Below are 19,944 nucleotides of genomic sequence, written 5' to 3'. Positions count from 1 at the left end.
TTACCTGTACACTCTACACTCATTAGAAAAAGTACTGTCATGTGTTTATGTTCATATTTAATACTCTTTGGACTCCACTGTGGTCTAGCCCTTGTCCTAAAATCCCTGTCCACTATGGGAGCTTACAACAAGGAACTCGGTCTGATGCATCTCCCTGTTAGCCACAATACCTGCATAAAATGCTTTAACATTTTTTACCACATAACTTCAACTTCTGTTCCACCATTTAGCGTGACACTCAAAGCACTTGGAAGGGCTGCTTTACAGTGGATCCATCTGGAGACCTGCACTCAGCAGATTTGGGGCTTCTGCTGCCTATAACCTAGCTGTCTAAGAATCTAAGCATGGTAAACACTCTTTCGAGTCCCAGATGGTAGGGTGAAGGTCACTGTTGGTGCCTGAGATTCTAGATAGTAGGTAGTACTGTTTTTCATTTAGAATTTATTTTAATATGTTTTAGAAACATATAAAAACTATTCACACCATGATCTTAGCACATAAGCAAGACTAAAGTAGGAATTAAAGATTTTTGAAAGTTGATCGGAGAAAATTATTTTCTTAATAATAGCACAAATGTCTAGAATATGGCGAAAATCATGACGGTATGACTCCAATTTGGGAAACATTGCCATATGCGAAACTGGTGAGTAAGTAGTAAAGGAACTACTGGATTCGGTAAGTATTTATTAAGTTACGCTAAGTGAGTCAGGTTCCATGAGCCCCTTCGTGCTCAAAAACATACACAGAAGCCACCACGCGCCTAGCGGGCCACGTGCGGGACCGTGAGCGCGTGGGATACGCGTCCCACCAAGCAACCCCAACCACACGCGAGTGGTGCGGGGAGGAAAGCGGGAGGGAGGAGAGGAGGTGGAGCTTTGTGGGGGCGTGGACAACCCACCTGCCGCCTGCGTGCGGAGGCGTGGCCGGCGAGGGGCGGGTCCTCGAGGCGGAAGGCGGAAGCGGTTACAGAATCACATGATCCAAATAACATGGCCGCTGCCCCTTGAGCACTGCCGGTGCCGGGCGGGATCGCGAGCCGTTGGGCGGCCGGGAGCAGGTGTGCGGGGGCGGGGTCCAGGCCCGGGTTCCGAGACGGCGCGCGGAGGTAGAGGTAGGCAGGGAGGCGCAAGGCGGCGTGGTCCATGAGCCGGCGCCAGAGGCAGCGCGGAGCCGCAGACTCCCCCGGCCCCGGCGCCGCCCGGGCAGCCGCGGGCTGAGGAGCCGCGGGGCTCCGGGGAGCGCCCCGAGCTGCCACCATGAACCCTGAGAAAGACTTCGCGCCGCTCACGCCCAACATCGTGCGCGCCCTCAATGACAAGCTCTACGAAAAGCGGAAGGTGGCAGCGCTGGAGATCGAGAAGTAAGAGCCGCGGGCACCCAGGGTTGGACGTGGGGAGCAAAGCCAGGACACCGCCCTGGATTTGCAGGGTTCCTGCTGCTCGGGGGAACTCCTCACGCCTTTCCAGCCAGTTTTAGGCCCTTAGCGCAGTGCAGGAGATTAGGAGTCCCAGCTTTGCTTCTGACGGGATGTATGACTTGGGCCAAGTTCTTTAACCTCCGGCTGCCCCAACGGACTACCGTGCTAATAAAGCGACAAAGCCTATGTGTAGTGCTTAGCACAGTGTCTGGCACACGGCGCGTCTTCAGTGTAGTCTCCATCCAAAATCAGCAAATCAGAGAGGGTCCTCTGTCACGGGAGGGAAATGGGAAACATGAAAATTTGCTAATGATGCCTCATTTCTCACCCAGCTTCTGAGAAGTGAAAGGGACTGTTAGGTGACCAAATGGAGAAAACAGATCCCAAACATCGAGATCTCAAGACTCAGAAGGCTGTTTATTTTATCTCTGCCATATCACCCTTCCTTACAGGTGGAAGTAGGAATAATTTGACCTTTCTTGCTTCTACAGTCTTATTACATGTATGTGTAACCATGACCTGACATTTTGCTTTATTTCCCACAGCACAAAACAAGATGTTCAACTGGGAATGTGTTATTAAGATTTTCTGCTATTATTTTACGTTTGTAATTTTTTCCCCAAATTTCTGCGATAAAGGCAGGTGGGTGGGTGATTTCAGAAGAGTGGAAAGAAGCAGGCTGTGAAACTGAAAGAGTGCCTGGCTGGCAGTCAAGACACATGGATCGTAGTGCTGCCTGTACCCTGTCCGGTAGGGTAGCCACTGGCCACGCATGGCTATTTGCATGTAAATTATTGAAGATAAAATTTAAAAATTACAAATCCAGTTTCTCAGTCGCACTACCCATATTTCAGATGTTCAATAGCCACATGTGGCTGTTGGCTACCATAATGGACAGTACAGGTCTTAGAACGTTTCCCTCACTGCAGAATATTGGACAGCTCCTATCTAGTCCATGGTGTGGCACTCATTCTTGGACCTTAGGCAGTTGCTTAACTCAGGATTTCGTAGTCTCAACACAGCTGACATTTTGGGACAGATAATTCTTGGTTGTGGTGAGCTTTCCTGTGCATTGTAGGATTTTTAGCAGCATCTCTGGTCTCTACTATCCACTAGATACCAGTAGCACTCCATGAGCTGTAACAACCAACAGTGTCTCCAGACAGTGTTTCCAGATGTGACCGGGGAGTGCAAAATCACCCCAGTTGAGAACCACTGCCTTAACTGCTTTGGGTTTTCCTTTCCTCGTCAACTAAACGGTTTGGACTTTGTTAGGAGGACTCTCCCATTCAGCACTAACATTTCAGAACCTCCAACACCAGCTAGCTTCTTCTCTCATAAAGCACCACTTTCTTGATTGCTCTGTTTCTGAACTGCTTCTTGTTTATGCTCTGGCTCTCACTAATGCTAGCAAGTCTTAATGATGAGTGTCACTAAACTGAGTAAAGACTCAGAGCTGATGTATAGACGTGGCTCCACGTCCATAGGTTTTATTGGCTTTGAAGCTACCTTGACACCCAATTTTGTCCAGCATGCAGTCTGCTTCTCAGGAAAGTCTGATTTTTACCATAGCTCGACTCATCTGTTGAGTCCTTGAATAGAGGTATTCATCTCAGCATCACTGTTGCCTCCAGCACAGCCCCTGTAAGTGCTCTCACTGCACGCTGTTCCTTAAGGGTTTTGTCCTTAATGGGGTTCTTGTTTTTATTCAGCTTTGCCCTTGATCGTGGGATTCAGAGAAACCTCCAGGCTTTAACTGGACTATGGACTCCTGAAAAGCGGAGACCCTGTTTTATTTATCATCAGTACTTGACGCAGTATTTGACAGTCTGAGTGAATGGCCGTACATTTTCGGTGGGGAAATAACATTGCCGTCTAAGGACTTTGCTACCCAAAAGTGTAGCCCACACACTAGCAGCATCAGGATCACCTGGGAGCTTGTTAGAAAGGGATTCTCTAGGGGCGCCTGGGTGGCGCAGTCGGTTAAGCGTCCGACTTCAGCCAGGTCACGATCTCGCGGTCCGGGAGTTCGAGCCCCGCGTCGGGCTCTGGGCTGATGGCTCAGAGCCTGGAGCCTGTTTCCGATTCTGTGTCTCCCTCTCTCTCTGCCCCTCCCCGTTCATGCTCTGTCTCTCTCTGTCCCCAAAATAAATAAATGTTGAAAAAAAAAATTTTTTTTAAAAAAAAAAGAAAGGGATTCTCTAGCCTCACCCCAGACCTGTGGATCCGATTGTGCGTTTTAATAAGATCCCTGGGTGATTTGTGTACACATTAAAGTCTGAGAGCACTGGTGTAAAAGGCTCTCCAGTCTGTTTCCAGCCTTCTTCAGCCACATGTGGAATAAGGAATGCCTGGTTTGAGGTTTTCCTCTGAATTTAGTTATCACAGATTGCTTAGGGACAGATAGTAACTTACTTATTATCTGTGTTTCACCAAAGAGTTTTCTGGTGTGTCTGTTTATAAAGACACTAATTCTGTTGGGTCAGGACCACACCTTTATGACCTCATTTAACCTTAATTACTTCCTTAGAGACCGTATCTCCAAATACAGTCACAGAGAGGTTTAAGACTTCAACATATGGATTTGGCGAGGATATGATTCCATCCATAACGGTGATCATTAAAAAAAAAAAAAAAGTGATCATGTGTAAAATGCTGTCTGCCCGTCTGGGGAGAGGAGGATAGTAAAGCTTCCCTTTGTGTGGTCATTGCACATATTTGATCTCTTTATTTTGCATGGATGCAAAATTTGAGCTAGGTAGTGGCATTTCACAGATGAGGAAACAGAAGCTCCTTGAGGTTAAGTAATCTTCCCAAGGTTTCACAGCTAGAACCTGGAGTAAAAGCAACAACAACAAAAAAGAAAAGAAAAGCAAGTTCATCAGTCTCAAAAGGCTTCCCCACTACAGTGAACAGTTTTACCTACCAAGAAGGAAATTTCATACTTGAGCATCTCCATGGTTGTTCTAACTGCAACTTTTCCAGTGTCATCTGCTCAGTTGGACAGAGCCAGTACTGCATATGATTTTCCAGTGAGGGATTAAAATTCATAGTAAGAGGAGAGTGTTTTCTCTTTATGACAGGCCTCTCAAACACTAAAAATGAAGAGAGATGGATGCTTGGCTCAGTTGAAGAATCTCCGACTCTAGAATCTCGAGAGTAGGCTGGGTTAAGTGACCCAAGATCTGATCGCTAAATGTGTGAGCCTGCTGTGCACAGTCCTGGAGAGCTTTTGCCCCCGCAGCCTGACACCAACATGCCCACACAGTTTTCTAAAAGATAAGGCACTAAGGCTAAAATTTTAGAATGGAATATTTCAGGTTTGGTGGGCTCTCAGTTAGTTTCAGGGGACATAGTCACTGATAAGTCCTGATGAAAAGGTTGGTAAGACCCCAGGCTCTGCTCTCCAGGAGAGTGTAGTGTCGGGGAGAAATGCCAGAAGGCACTCTGCTAACTTTGGTGGACGCTCACTCTGCTGGAGTGCCGTGCCCCACACTGGCGGCAGGGCCCCCTCACTGCGGGCTGGGAGAGATAGTGCCCTTCATTGTAACTAGGGATGGACTCAGTGTCAAGTCTCTTGTGTTCCTGAACTTTGAGTTCCAAAAACCAGCAAATGTAGGTGCCCCGGCCATGCCCCCTGAGAACACCAAAGCATGAGGGAGGGCTTGTGGGATCAGGGCTCCTGAATAATGCGTCCTTTGCCTGCTGGGGAGGGGGCAGGGATCTCTGGCGTTCTTTGATCAGATAAAGGTTAACTGTTGAGTTTGACCGGCTCTAGAGCCTACCACCCCTGTGAAGAGATACTGTTCATCACCAGTGGCTTAATGCAAGTGTGGGTCAGAATTGCACCCAGCTCTGCTCTCCTTTAGCGGTGGAACCCTCTGCAATTTACTTAATCCAAGGGTTATAGACCAGCAGCCATCGACTGTGTCCTGCTGGTAGACCTGTTTGGTTTGGCCTGAATTGTAAAGTAATTAAAAAAAATTTTTTTAATGTTTTATTTATTTTTGAGAGAGACAGACAGAATACGAGAAGGGAAGGGGGCAGAGAGAGGGGGACACTGAATCCAAAACAGGCTCCAGGCTCTAAGCTGTCAGCACACAGCCCAAAGTGGGGCTCGAACCCGCAAACCATGAAATCATAACCTGATCCAAAATCGGATGCTCAACCAACTGAGCCACCCAGGCACCCCTGCAAGGTACTTTAAATTGAGAAATGTCACAGTGACATTTGGGTTTGGGTTTGTGGCTTCTAAGGAATTGGAAGTGTGTCTCTGTGGGGCCCACAGTCCCACATAGCAGATAAGGGGGACCTCGGGGTCTCCCCATGGGCCAGGACGTGGGCTCCCCAGGTTGCTTCCTGGATTGGCAAGTTCCCAACAGCCTTTCCTCCCTTGGCCTTCTCCCTTGTGTCTCCTGCTTGGCCCCTATAAGTGTTTGAGTTTGTGACCTCTGGTTTAATTTTCTGTGCCTCAGTTTCCTTGTGTTAAACAAAAATGCACCTTGAAAAGTAAAAAGGAGCCAGCCATGTGTTTCATTTATTTGAAAATGTTGTTTCTATGAAATATCTCAAATAGGCAAATTCATAGAAAGTGGATCAGGGCTTAGGGGAGGGGATTTGGGGAACATGGGGAGTGACTGCTAATGGGTACACTGAATTGTACACATTAAAAGAGTGAATTTATGGGGCATCTGGGTGGCTCGGTTGGTTAAGCATGTGACTCTTGATTTTGGCTAAGGTCATGATCTCACAGTTCGTGGGCTCGAGTCCCACGTCAGACTGTGCTGACCACATGGAGCCTCCTTGGGATTCTCTCTACTCTCTGCCCCTCCCATGGTTACACACATGCGCTCTCTCTCTCAAAGTAAGTAAATAAAAACATTTTTAAGTGAATTTATGACATGTGAATTATATCAGTTTTAAAAAATAAAACTGCCTGTAGTGTTCTTTTGCAGTGTGAGGGAAGCACTCATTTAATGGTCACAGTTATTGTCACCTGAGATTCAAACATCTGTTGTCTTGGGCTCGTTTCTCCTTTATAGTTTGTCCACTGATCTCTCCAGTGGATTCTCAGTGTATCTTGTCATTTAACTCTAGGCCTTTTCTAAAAGTCTTTGGGCCTTTCTCAGAAGCGAACATTCCACTTTTCCCGTTCAATTACTGGAAACTGGTGAGTCAGTGGAAACCAAATTACTTAAATGCGCAGCAAAGCAGATGGAGATTTTTAGCCAGATAATCTTTGGGAAACTGCTGCCTGGATGTGCCATCTGAATACAGCGCATGATGTAGAGAATGGCAGCAGTGAGCACACTCGCCAGGACAGGAAAAGGCAGCCGCCCCGGGGGATGCAGAAAGCTTTACAACACAGAAATAAGCACAGTTCTGGATTTATCTTCCTATCCTTTTTGGAGCCAGGAGCATAGCAGACTCCCAGTCACGTTTAGTGAATGAACATGATCTCGTGTGGTGTGCGTAAGATCACAGTTTGTCTCTCTGATTCTGACTTTGCACTGAGACTGCTGTGTGAGCATGTGCTACCCAGAGCACATGACATGCCTTATCTTACTCATTCTCTAGAAATACTGTAAAGTTATTGAGATTAGTAGCCCCGCCGTACAGTCAAGGGCGTCTTCTCCGAAGACATAGAAATATGAGTGCAGTGGCTAAAACGTCTGCCACCTACTGGCTGGGACATTTGGACATCACCAAATAAAAGAGGGGTTGGGACTCAGTGAAATAAGAAATGTTCATTCACTTGAGCATCCAACTCTTGATTTTGGCTCAGGTCACAGTCTCAGGGTTCATGGGATCAAGCCATGCATCGGGCTCTGTGCTGTCAGCTTGGAGCCTGCTTGGGATTCTCTCTCTCCTTATCTCTGTGTCCCTCCCCTGCTCGTGCTCTCTCTTGCTTTCTCTCTCAAAATAAAAATAAAATTTTAAAAATGTCAGGGCACCTGGATGGCTCAGTCAGTTAAGCTTCTGACTTCAGCGCAGGTTATGATCTCACGGCTCGTGAGTTCGAGCCCCTCACTGGGCTCTATGCTGACAGCTCGGAGCCAGGAGCCTGCTTTGGATTCTGTCTCCCTCTCTCTGCCCCTCCCCCACTTGTGCTTGGTGTCTCTTTTTCTCTCTCTCTTTCTCTCAGTCTCTCTTTTTCTCTTAAAAATAAGTAAACATTAAAAAAAAAATTTTTTTTAATGTCAAGTGCCTGGCACCCAGTAGGCGTCCAACAAGCTGTAGCCGTGATATTTGTGGAGGGGGAGAAAGTTTAAATTACACAAGGCATGTAAAGCATCCAGCATTTATCACCTAGCAGATAGTAAGCGCTCACCAAATAGTTACTGATTTCCCGCCTTCATAGCAGAAGACCAGCTGTGGAGCGTTTCAGAACATGGCAAATGTGCACGTCCCCTGCACCCCCCCTTGTGTGGTGGAGGACCACTTCAGGGGTGTCTGAACACTGAACAGGATGGGGAAATGTGTGGAGAAAGCCGCATGTCACGTGCGGCCTTGGTTCTCCACGAGGGGTGTCCCCTCTAACTGGGTGTGTTCACTTTGCAGTTGAAGGGCTTTGAGAAGATGGGAGAGAGGAGCTGGTGTACAGCTGAAAGGGCGTGAACTTTGTGGGGCATCACGGATTCAGATCTTCTGAGGCCCCAGGCAGGGGACTTGGTCTCCCTGAGGCTCCGTTTCAAATCTGCAGGATGAGATGATGATCACTGCAGAAGCAGGTTGTTCCAGGAAATAACTGAAATACTCATTGTGGAGTGTATTCCCCAGGAAGGGGTTGATCACCCGTCCCCTGGGGCCTGTGATTGTCCCTGTGCTGTGTCACAGATGCCAGGGGGTCCAGGGAGGGGTGTGGTTGTGCTGCTGAGATGGTTTCCCTTTGGCCTGATGGCAGTTCCCAACATGTCCTCCCCTGTGTGGGGCTCCTTCTCTCAAGGAGGGGGTAGTCAGCGTGGCACTTCGCATTGTTGGGGACCGTGTCACAAGCTTGGAGTGGCCACCTTGGGTTTGTGCCTCTGGGGAAGGAGTGTTCGTGCCATCCAGCGACACCTCTGACCACAAGAGTGGAGGCTGTAGCCTCTAGAGGACCCGTCATCAGCCTGGGTTTTTAACACCTTTTAGAGGGAACCAGACAGAAACAGACCCCTCTTCTCTGGCACATAGAACAGTAATGCCTGTGACCTTTACGTCAGTGAGGGTCCCAGAAATTTGTGATCTGAGAGTTTCTGGGGCAAATATTAACATCAAAAGTAGTGCAGCTTCAGATCCCGGCCTGTGGCTCGCAGCCTGTGGATGAAAGAGGAAACAATGTGGTCTTTTGAAGAGAGACTTGGCCTGAAATTGGGAGCGCCCACCCCTGGAGTTTAAACTCCACTTACTCTGCCTTCCTTTGTAAGTTGTGTTTTCTCTCCAAAGACCTGTGTGTAGTCGAGAGGCAAGTCCTGCTGACTGGGCCTGTTTTGGAGCACCTCGAGAGGGGTTAGGGCACCCCTCCACCCCTTGGCAGGTGGCCCTCAGAGCACACTGTGGCTTCTGCACCTTTCCCCAGCCATAGCTCTGGCGACATGGTTGTTTGGGTGCATTTCACAGTGTGCCTTTGGGGATCCCAGTAATGGTGCCCTTTGCTCCTCCTGACATGAATCCTAACACTCAGGGCTTAGGACCACCTAGATACGGTAGTGGTTGAGCCAGCAAGTTAGGTCTAGAATAGTACGCCGCTTTGTGTCATGCATACAACAGCGTGGGGCTCCCTCCAGGTCTGCCCTGCAATCTGTGCTGGTTGGTTCCCCATATGCCGTGAGCAGAGTACTAGACTCTGTAAGGGCTAGCACGAGAGACCCAGAAAATCGTGCCCCCACTCTGTCCTTCCGGCCTTATCAGGGAGCTGAGGAGATAGAGATGTACACGAGGAGTCCATGACATTGGCCAGTGTGTTGCTGGGAACAGAATGAGAGGGTCACTGAGTTAGTCCTTCAGTATTCAGTGGAGGAGTGATCACTTCCTGGGATGGTCAGGAAAAGCAGGGGGTTGGATTTGAGCCAGACTTTGAAGACCGGGTAGGATGTGGAACAGGGGCTGTCCTGGACAGGGAGGTACAAGGGGGTGTCCAGGGAGGGATCGAGCAGGGCCCAGGTTTACAGTGTGAGCGTGGGTCTGGCTAGAGTGGACAGTTCTGCTGGGCAGCGGGCAGTAAGACTAGAGAGGCTAGCCTGGGCCTGTTGTGGTTGCCCTGAGTGCCAGGTAAGGAGGGCGGGGTTGATTGGTGAGACAGCTCTTCCTGCTGTGGCCCTACGGTTGACCCACAGGACCAGGCCCACCGCTCGCTAAGCTGATGGTATATTGGTGAGTGTATGTTCTCATGGCTTTCTCTCCAGGGGGATCCATTGTTGTCTTGTTTCCCTGGACATACCCCTAAGTGTGTGGGGTGCGGGGGCCTCAGGACTCAAACAGGCCATCATTTTTGCAGTGGCCTGGGACGTCCTATGTTGAGCCCTGGAAGGATTCAGGGTGGGGAGGCCTTCTAGCTGGTGTTGAGTAAATGAGAAAGGTGCTCCTGGGGCTGTGGAGTCGTGGGGTGGGGGGGGGGGGGGGGGAGTGCTAAATATGAATGTCCTGCTTGTGCATCTCCTGCCTTTGGGAGACCCTGGTGCTCATACGCCCTGACACCCCAACATTAAAGCCCCGTGCCTCACAGTCTCTTGCCAGTCTCTGTAAGCCTTCAGATTCTTCAGAGCTCCCTAGTGGCATTCAAACCCTTACCACCTGCCCCTGCAGGTTACTCTCACCTGTGGCTCCTTACTGCCACCAGAATTAAATGCCAGTTACTTTGCCATGCACGTGACTGGGAGCAGCTTCTCTGGCCCTGTCACCCACCTCTCTTCTCCCTGTGTCCTTTGCTCTGCCAAACCAAACGCCTCTCACCTTACTCGGAGCCAGTGTTCACGCTGTTCCCTCTGTGTGGGCTGCCTGGTCCTGGTCAGTTCCAGCAAGAATACCGCTCATCCTTCAGAGTCCCTCTCAAATGCTGCCCCTCGTGAAGCCATGCCTCATCCCTTCCCACCAGATGGCAGACATGCTCACTCTTGCCTGCCTTCCTCGCCTCAAGAGCTTGTCACCAGATCATTTTGTCTCTGCTTTGCATGCGAGTCTTGTGTGCGGTCTCGTTTCCTCCCCAGCAGAGAGCCCCTCACAGCTGGGAACGGATACCCTATGCTGGCTGCAGAACAGGGAAGAATGTGCCCTTTCCAGGTGCTCAGGGACCTGTAGTGACCCTGGAACAAGCAAACAGGCGATGCCATGGTTCCAGGATGGCTGTGCTGCTGGCACAGCCGGATCTTCTGCAGGCGCCCTGCAGAAGCGTCAGGGATGTGCTTAGTCCCGCTCCATGTTCTGCTCTAACTTGTCCTGAGCAGAAACACGGCCTGGCTTCCTCAGGAGTGCTGTGAGCAGCCAGAGTCCCCAGGCAGGCTCTCTGGACAGGAGCACGTGGCACAGCTGCTTCCAGTGGCTTTGGTGATCCCCACACCCTGGGCCCAAGAACAGGGAGAGACAGGTTCTGGATGTTTATGGAATTCAGGAAACTGAGTATTTTTTGCCAAAGATAGTTAAAACTCATGCTAGAACCAAGTCATTCTCAGTTGTCAGACTGTACTTACGTATTCTTTAGGCAGTGTGAAATCTCAAAGCCAATCTTCTAGGGTTAAAAGAATTTTACTGTTTGCATTGGCCGGGAATCGAACCCGGGCCTCCCGCGTGGCAGGCGAGAATTCTACCACTGAACCACCAATGCTCCAGCTGTGAGCAGCTGTGTGCGCACCTCCCTTTAGCCCTCGTCCTGAGCCTCCTAGTAGATCTGCTGATTCACAGAATATAAGGCCAGGCTCTGATGCTGCCACATCAGCACAGCCTTAAGAACAGCATAGGCTCCAGAGCTGAAGGAAGGAGGTAGAGGGGTGTGTGCATGGGTGGGGGGTGGGGAGGGAAAGAGAGAGAGAGAAGTTACTTTGCCTTCAGACCTCAGGACAGAAACAAGAGCTCGAGTCCCTCCTCAGTAGCAAAAAGTACTTGGAGGCTTTGGGTGACTTTCTGCCCCTTGGATGTGTGGGTTTCCCCATTCCATGCTTACTGTGTGCTGAGCTGTTTTACAGTTCTCAGGTTTCACCTCAGCTTCCCGCTGGAGACTGGCCCAGTCCGAGTCCCTCACTGGTGCAGGGCGTGAAGGCCTCGATCCCACAGCCAGCAGTGCCTCCCTGGAAAGTCCAGCTGCTCCCGGGGAGTGAGGTCAGATTCATAGCACCCTGAGCTGCTGCAGGTCAGCATGGTTGAGGAGACTGTCTTCTCCAGTAGGATCTCTGTGGGAGGGGAAGCCTGCCAGGAAAAGGCAAAAGAGCCGCCCTGCATTGGCCGGGAATCGAACCCGGGCCTCCCGCGTGGCAGGCGAGAATTCTACCACTGAACCACCAATGCTCCAGCTGTTCTCTAACACCTCTGCAGGGCTTTTCTCAAGTGGCTGTGTCTATGGATACTCTGAGCAGTGCCTGCAGGTCACTGCGCCTCACCTGGCCGGTTTGTCCAGTTTGGGAAGCCTGACAGGCATACAGAGAACCATCCTTGCTGGGCCTTATTAGACTGCTTTGGGAGTGCAGGAGCCTACAGAGTTGGCATTGAAGTTACACCTGGAGGCCCTGGGTGCATCCACAGCCCTCAGCCCCCTGGGGTGGACTTGGTGGAATCTCACCCTGTAAAGATAGGGAGAGAGACACCTCACAAGGCCGTTGGTACACCAACTTCCCGAAATACCTGTCCCTGCTCCCACATCCACCAGCTTGAGAGCCAGACCTGTTTAGTTCACCTCTGTGCACACAGCACCTGGCACAAAATAAGTGCCCCATGCAACTTGCTGTATTAAATTTTTGTCAAACTGTGTCAACCCCTCATCGAACAACCTTTTTGTAGGAGTGGTCTTTGCCTCATAGGGCCGCACGTTTATTTTTGAACATCTCTAATTACTGGCAGGTTCCTGACATGGAGCTGGAGCCACCTAGACTAATTGATACCTTTTGGACTTGACTGTCCTTAAAAGTCTTCGAGCCAACTTGAGACCCCCATTTATGTGGCAGGCAAGCAGTGTCCTGCCATGATGGACACAGAGCAATTAGTGAGTCCAGGCAGCTACTTCAAAAAGTCTATATTGTGTAGACCGTCAGTCCTTTGGCTGCTACACTGGTACTCCCTCATGCTTGGATGATGGGATGGTCTCTGTCCAACTCACAGCTTCTTAAGACCTCTGCTTCAAAAACCATGAGAAGGTTCTCTATTACCCATGCTGCAGGATCCATTCTCCCTAATCTGAGATGGCTGGAATGGCCATAGCCAGCCATCCTGGTAGATTCCCCCCTGCTGCTCTGTTCTCGGGGGCCCCAGATAAGCTTGCCTGGCTCCCCCTCCTCGCCTTGGCTCATTCATCTCCTCCTGCCCAGAACACTTCTGTCTCCCCTCTCCCTGCCTCCTTCAAGGTCTGGCTGCAATCCCACTTGTAGAAAGATATCCCTGACACCCAGGCCATAGCTCCATCAGTTATCTGGGGAGCTGGTTATCCATTCCCTGAGACTGGTCCCTCATGGAGGCCTCCCTCACACCTCCCTTCTCCCTCTTAGCCTCAGGCCCCAGTTGGAGACCTTGGACATAGACCTGCCCTACTTGCCTCCCGTGTTACATGGGTTCCTAATGCTTTTCTGTCTGATATAGAACAACCCTTCCCTGCTCTTTCCATGCCTCACCCATGTCTCAGGCCCTCCTTCCTGACCCTGACAGCTGTGATGTTCCACGGGGATTTCTTCCGTTTTCTGTCAAACCAGCCCCCACAGCCTAGCCTCTCCAGGCTGCCACCAGAGATACCTAATTAAAACATAGACATGAATGAATGAGTGAATAGGTAAATCATAGATCATCCCGTTGCCATGACTGTCACCTTGATGGTTGTTTTCCTTCCACAAACCAAACTCTTCCTCCTCCTTTAAATACATTGTGTCTTTTCAGAGCTCTCTGCCTCTGGCCAGTCTCTTCCCTGGGCCTAAGATGCCGTGCCCTTTACCCGGAAAGTGCCTGTGGGTGTTTTTAACATCTGACCCAAATGGCACCTCATATTCAGCCCATGGCATTTTTCTGGCTTCTGTGGTATCATTGGCACCACGTTGTTACAATTACTTGTTTGTGTATGGATCTTGCCCATTGCTCTTGGACCTGATTCAGTGCTATCCTTGGAGATGATACAGACACAGAGTACCTGTTGGATGCAGAAATGAAGGGTTGAGCAAGTGTTGAATAGAGTTGGTTGACCAACTGACCATGTTACAATTTTGGGTCCCCAACAAGACACTCTCTTTCATTCTCTCAGAGCTCCCAGATTCCCAGAAATGAGGTAGCTCCGCCATTCCTCATTCTGTTATACACAAAGGGAAACTGCGACCCAGAATAGGGAAACAATCGTGAGCCAGCCAGCGCCTTCTAGTCGGCGGAAGAGCTGAGGAGGGCCCACCCTGAGATGCGTGACTTCCAATTCCTCTTTCTGAACAGGCCATCTCATCTCCCTCCTGTATCCCCCGGCCCCCGGAGCCAGCCGCCAGGGAAGCCTGACTCCACTGCTTGTTCAACCCCTCTCTCCTGTCTCTCCAGGCTGGTCCGGGAGTTCGTGGCCCAGAACAACACCGTGCAAATCAAGCATGTGATCCAGACCCTGTCTCAGGAGTTTGCCCTGTCTCAGCACCCCCACAGTCGGAAAGGGGGCCTCATCGGCCTGGCCGCCTGCTCTATTGCCCTGGGCAAGGTGGGCCTTTCTCCTGGGGGGACAGACATGGCAATGATGACCTTTGCTGTCTCACCCCTGAGACCCAGCAGGGTGTTGCAGACTTCTGCTTTAGTGCCATTCTCTCCACACCTAAGTCTAGCAAGGCTGGCTTTGCAGCCTTGCACACTTCTTCCATGGCATGGCTCCTAGTTTGGAGGCCGACTTGCCAAGCGTCTGTAAGGCCATCCCTCACACAAAGGCCCAAGCCTCACAGGGCCACTGGGATGTCGACTGGGTGCTGGGGGCCCACATCCTGACCCATCTTGAGCTGTTTCTCTTCCTTCCCCATTGCAGGACTCGGGGTTGTACCTGAAGGAGCTGATTGAGCCGGTGCTGACCTGCTTCAATGACGCGGACAGCAGGCTGCGCTACTATGCGTGCGAAGCCCTATACAACATTGTCAAGGTGGCCCGTGGTGCCGTGCTGCCCCACTTCAACGTGCTCTTCGATGGGCTCAGCAAGGTGAGCGCCCCCCACTCCAGCCAGGCTGAGCCCACCCCACCCGCTTACATGACCTTTGGGGCCTTGAGTGCTTGGGTCCCTTTCCCCAGATGCAGGCAGAGCAGGTAAACATGGGGCTGCCGAGGCGACTCATCCGTTGAGTTTAATAATAATTTAATGAGCTTGTGTTTATGTTGGGTTTTTTTCCATTTCTCTCTTAATTGATTTGTACTGCATTTTATCAGAGTGTCAATCCACCATGGAGTAGAGGGAAGAAAACAGTTTGAAAAGCCCTCACCTCCCCTATAGAAGGTGGAGATGGTGAATCCATAGTACAGACTGTATTTCCGCTACAAGGGGAGCACTGGCTGTAAGCTGTAGAAAAAAAACCCTACTTACAAAGGCAGTGGAGCCCCTCACACACCCTCCCAAGCACCTCGCTCAGCCTCACGGGGCTCTGCTGACCACCATAGTCACATCCAGGTACCAGGCTCCAGGAGTGGAGAGAAGACCCAGCATTTGAAGATTGGAAACCCTCAAGAAAGGCCAGTGGGAACCAACCACCTGACCTGGTGGCAGCAGGTCTCAGAGGTCCCTGAACAAAACAGGAAGTCCACCACATTTCGGTTCCTTAGCCAGGTTCCGCTTTGCCTGTCGCTACATCCCCTACCTTTCTTCAGTTTTTTCTGTGGAAGGGGTGCCTGTTCAGTATTCCAAGCTGTGCCAGGGCCTTGGCCGTGGGTTTTTAGTGGATTCCTTGTCTTATGTATTGACTCTGACCATCTCTCTTTTTCTTTCCCTCTCATAGTTGGCTGCAGACCCGGACCCCAATGTGAAAAGCGGATCTGAGCTCCTAGACCGCCTTTTAAAGGTAGTACTTGGTCCCCACTTTTAGTGTGGAATCTGTTTCATCCATCTGTCTGTACAGCTTATAAATTCTATCACTGGGGGTGCTCTTCCTGATTTTTTAAAAGTGTTTCATTTATGTACAGTCGAAGTGATTCTAGTGTACAGTTCTGTGACAAGCGTGCAGAGTTATGTCACCAGCACGATCAAGATACAGAAACATGCTGTCGCCCCAAACGCCCCCCCTGGTGCTAACCCCACCCAGGGCGGAGGAGGCTGCTCCTCATCTCCCATCCACCCCCCCGCCTCCCCCCCCCCCCCCCCAATGACAGGGAGCTGCTTATACTAAGCTCACCAGGGCATTTGATCCAGATCTAGGGTTTTGCCATAGGATTAGTCCTCTTGGCCTTGATTCCTGCCTTTACTCCAGCATTTTTGCTTGTCCTTCGGCCTGTGGGAGGGTGGATGCTCCAGGACTTCTCCTACCTGGCACAGGCCCTGCCCATTTTCCTCTGTGGCCACCTGACCCCCAGAGCCAGTCCTGGGCCAATAATTCAGTCAGGTCAGGTGGCCCTCGGCCTCTGGCTTTCCACAGCTCACGTGCCTCTGACCCACAGGATATTGTGACGGAGAGCAACAAGTTTGACCTGGTGGGCTTCATCCCTTTGTTGCGGGAGAGAATTTATTCCAACAACCAGTACGCCCGGCAGTTCATCATCTCCTGGGTAAGAGCCAGCCTCACGACTTTTTTCTAGCTATAATGAGCCTCTGATTTAGTAAAATCTGTCCCCTGGCACACCCTGGGCAGTTTGTGTGGCTGAGAGAAGCCTCATTATTATCCCTCTAATAGCCAGTGACATCAGGTAATCCAAAATACGTTTATTCAGCTCTTCCCCAAAGCCATGGGTGTCATGTTTGCCCCTGACAACGATATGGTTCTTTCCTTGTCCCAAGAGATACCCCCATTTCTTTTTGAAGCCAGTGGTGCTACTTCTAGTGGCCACACCTCTCCAAGCCTCCTCTGTCCTTTCCAGTGTCTTCCCTTCTCCCTGTGGCATCAGGATCTCCTTGGAGTTAAATCCCCATCCTGCACGTTTAACCCACTCTCTGCCGTGGGGCACCTGGAGGGCCATGAAACGCTGTCTCAGCAGGGCCTCCTTCTCCCCGCCGTGTCCCAGAGCACCGGAGACAAGGAGATGAAGGTTCTCAGACTGGTGTAACTTTCCCTTCCGGTTTCTTCCCCTGGGTCAGATCCTGGTTCTGGAGTCCGTGCCAGACATTAACCTACTGGATTATTTGCCGGAGATCCTGGATGGACTCTTCCAGATCCTGGGCGACAATGGCAAAGAGATTCGGAAAATGTGAGTGGAGACGGGATGGGCTGCTGCCCCGTGCACACACGCACCTTACATCCAGCAGACGGGCAACCGCAGGAGATCAAGTTCATTCATTTCTTCCTAGTTCATGTGCTTCCTGCCGTGAGGAGCAGAGAGCTCATTAATCCCCATGCTCTGGAAAACAGCCATCTGGCAACTGTGAATGTAGTCCCCTTCTCGGTGGCCCACCCAGAGCAGAAGTGGGTGAGGGTAGAGGCGCCTCCAGCCCTGGCTGGCGTATGCTATTTCCCTTCCCCTTCTCTCATTGGTAGGTGTGAGGTGGTCCTTGGAGAATTCTTGAAAGAAATTAAGAAGAATCCCTCCAGTGTTAAGTTTGCTGAGATGGCGAACATCCTGGTGATCCACTGCCAGACCACTGGTGAGTGTGAAGGCCCCATAGCCGCTGCCATCTCCTCAGAGGCAGAAAGAGCCCTGGTGGGAGTATGAACCAGCACACCATTGGACCTGGGGCAATAGAGTGGTGGGTCCTTGTGAGAGAGAGATTCGGTTCCTCCATCAACATGGAGGCCCTTTTGCTTGGTCTGACCCTGGAATAAGGTCTGGAGACCCTCTTGCTGGGAAGCTTGACATTTCACTGTGAACTGAAAGGCTTTGAGGTTGGGACTGTGTATCCATGACCTTCTGCTGCATATCAGACCACTCCAAAGTGTGACCGCCTGACACAACAGCCGCTTATTATTGGTCAGGAGTCTGTAAGTCAGCTGGGTGGTTCTGTTCCCCTGGGCCAGGCTTGGCTGCCCTTGATTATGCACCTGCAGTCAGCTGAAGGGTCATCTGAGGCTGGATGGTCTGGGATGGCCTCACTCACACCTGGCAGTTGGCTGACTGTCACCTGAGAAGCAGGGACAGTTGGTCCATGCGTCTCATATCCGGCATGCTAGCCCAGATGCATTCATATGGCATCAGTAAGGTCCCGAGACACATTGTAGAGGGGAGCATGGCTTCTGGAGGCCTGGGCTTCCATCAGCCACGCCATCACTTCTGCCATCTTTTGGGGGCCGCAGTAGCAAGGCCAGACCAGATTCAAGCAGTGAGGAAATGAACTCACCCCTTGATGAGAGGAGCTACCCAGCCCCTTTTCGGGTGCAGAGGGGTAGAGAACCATGGCTGCTCTTATATGTACCACAAGATTGCTATTCCTTCCCGACCTGGTACCTGTGTGTTCCTTTGGAGGGCGAGAGAGTATCAGTGAGGCTAGAAGCCATGCAACCCCTGGCATCCCCTCCAGTCCCATCTTCCGGGCCTGGTCAGTGGGAGGGAGTGCTCTGGCCTCTCGTGCTGACCCTTCCGGAATCCCCCAATTCCTCTTCCAGATGACCTGATCCAGCTGACAGCCATGTGCTGGATGCGCGAGTTCATCCAGCTGGCTGGCCGGGTGATGCTGCCCTACTCTTCAGGGATCCTGACCGCCGTCTTGCCCTGCCTGGCCTATGATGACCGCAAGAAAAGTATCCTTCACCCTGAAGAGAGGAAATGGGAGCAGCCCCTCAGGAGGCTGTCAAGTTGCAGGACCCTGGTGTGGGGGATGGAGGCTCCCTTAAGATCCCTCATGCCTCCAGATAGCCCCTGGCACCTGGAGAGCAAGCGGCAGAGCAGGACATGGACTCTGAGCGCTGGGGCAGCAGCAGGGACACAGGGCTGATACCGTTGTCCCCAAACCTCACCTGGTTACTTCCAGCTCTGAAGCAGCTCTCCCATGTCCCACGGCTCCAAGGCCCTCATACTGCCCTGTCTTGGGGATTACCCAGGGGGTAATCCTGGTGGTAGGAAGTCCACCAGGATGTGTCGTATGAGAAGACAGGAGCATTTCACGGGAACTCCGTTCAGACCGCCCAGTAGTCCCGCTCTGGAGAGGACTGATCCCAGTGACCTCAGGTTTAGGGAACACCCCCTGGATGGGGCTACTCCTTACATCAGTGGACTCAGGCATCAAGGAGGTGGCCAACGTGTGTAACCAAAGCCTGATGAAGCTGGTCACCCCTGAGGATGACGAGCCTGATGAGCCGAAGCCAGTGGTGCAGAGGCAGGCAGAGCCCAACCCTGAGGACTCGCTGGCAAAGCAGCAAGGGACAGCCAGTGGTGAGTAGGCCCTACCTCCCGCCCCTCATGCCTCCCAGGCTTGGGGTCCTGCTTCAGCAGCCAGGGCTACTTTCCATATGTTACCTCATCTAACTCTGGTAACAACCTAGTGAGGTGGAAGTTACTCTTCTCCCCATTCTACAGATGGGCACAGGGAAGACCAGTAACACGACCAGGGTCTGGCAGCTACTAGGTGGCAGAATTGGGATTTGAATCCTGGCTGTCTGCCTCCAAAACCCATACTCTTAACTCATACTACCTCAAAGACCATTTCCTTTCAGAAATCTTTTTTTGGGTTTGGCTACAGGAAATAGGAAGGTTTGGAACGTGGCAGAGGACAGACTGCAGGGCTCACGTGAATCTTGGCCGCAGACGCCCGGCCACCTGGAGGCCAGCTGCCTTCCCTGTGCCAGCCGTTCCCTGGGCAGGAGGCTACAAAAGCTGAGGGTGCAGTTTATTCAGTCCTTGGGGATTCTACTGCCGAAAGCAGTGTCTTTGGCAAATGAAACGGCTCTCTGCTGCCCTTTCACACTCTTTCAGCATTATTGTCTTATTTAAACATAAAGAAAAGCACTTTTATGTCATTTAGAGTCTGGAGTTTAACTCTCTAAATGTTATCTAGAGCTCTGACTGTTTTTTTCTTTGGGAGGCCTCTCTCCTCACTGAGAGAGCACTGATCAGCTTCGGGATGACGTTCTCCTTTGCAGAGTCAGCCAGAGAGTAAATTGATGCAGAACCCACTCAAATTTTTAAGACTAACAGACTCAGGTCTGGAACCTGAGTTCCAGGAGCCCAAAGAATTTCTGAAATGTTTCTCCTGTTGCCGTTCTCAGGCTTCTCTTGAACATGTGAGCAGTGTGTCAGGCACGTGAGCCCCACGGGTGTCCTGTCCTGGGTTTGGCTGGCAG

The 19,944-nt window shown here is 51.2% G+C and overlaps 1 protein-coding gene and 2 non-coding genes across 3 annotated transcripts in view; 1 reads left to right on the top strand and 2 right to left on the bottom strand.

The window, feature by feature from the left end:
- The first annotated feature begins 980 nt into the window (after positions 1-980).
- VAC14 (VAC14 component of PIKFYVE complex) overlaps positions 981-19,944 on the top strand; it is a 102,381-nt gene continuing 83,417 nt past the window's right edge. Inside the window, exons 1-9 of the mRNA XM_047835958.1 lie at positions 981-1,360; positions 14,102-14,252; positions 14,568-14,735; positions 15,523-15,585; positions 16,178-16,285; positions 16,812-16,921; positions 17,209-17,315; positions 18,271-18,405; positions 18,884-19,036. Of these exons, the coding sequence (XP_047691914.1) occupies positions 1,257-1,360; positions 14,102-14,252; positions 14,568-14,735; positions 15,523-15,585; positions 16,178-16,285; positions 16,812-16,921; positions 17,209-17,315; positions 18,271-18,405; positions 18,884-19,036 (1,099 nt within the window). The 5' untranslated portion in view covers positions 981-1,256. The remainder of the gene's footprint in view (positions 1,361-14,101; positions 14,253-14,567; positions 14,736-15,522; positions 15,586-16,177; positions 16,286-16,811; positions 16,922-17,208; positions 17,316-18,270; positions 18,406-18,883; positions 19,037-19,944) is intronic.
- Positions 11,146-11,216, bottom strand: TRNAG-GCC (transfer RNA glycine (anticodon GCC)). The gene has a single exon. It is a non-coding gene; the product is annotated as a tRNA-Gly (tRNA).
- On the bottom strand, positions 11,823-11,893 carry TRNAG-GCC (transfer RNA glycine (anticodon GCC)). The gene has a single exon. It is a non-coding gene; the product is annotated as a tRNA-Gly (tRNA).

This window comes from Prionailurus viverrinus, chromosome E2 (assembly GCF_022837055.1).
Source record: "Prionailurus viverrinus isolate Anna chromosome E2, UM_Priviv_1.0, whole genome shotgun sequence".
Lineage (NCBI taxonomy): Eukaryota > Metazoa > Chordata > Mammalia > Carnivora > Felidae > Prionailurus > Prionailurus viverrinus.
Note: the sequence above shows the minus strand (reverse complement) of the source record. Positions and strands in the feature narration are given on the sequence as shown.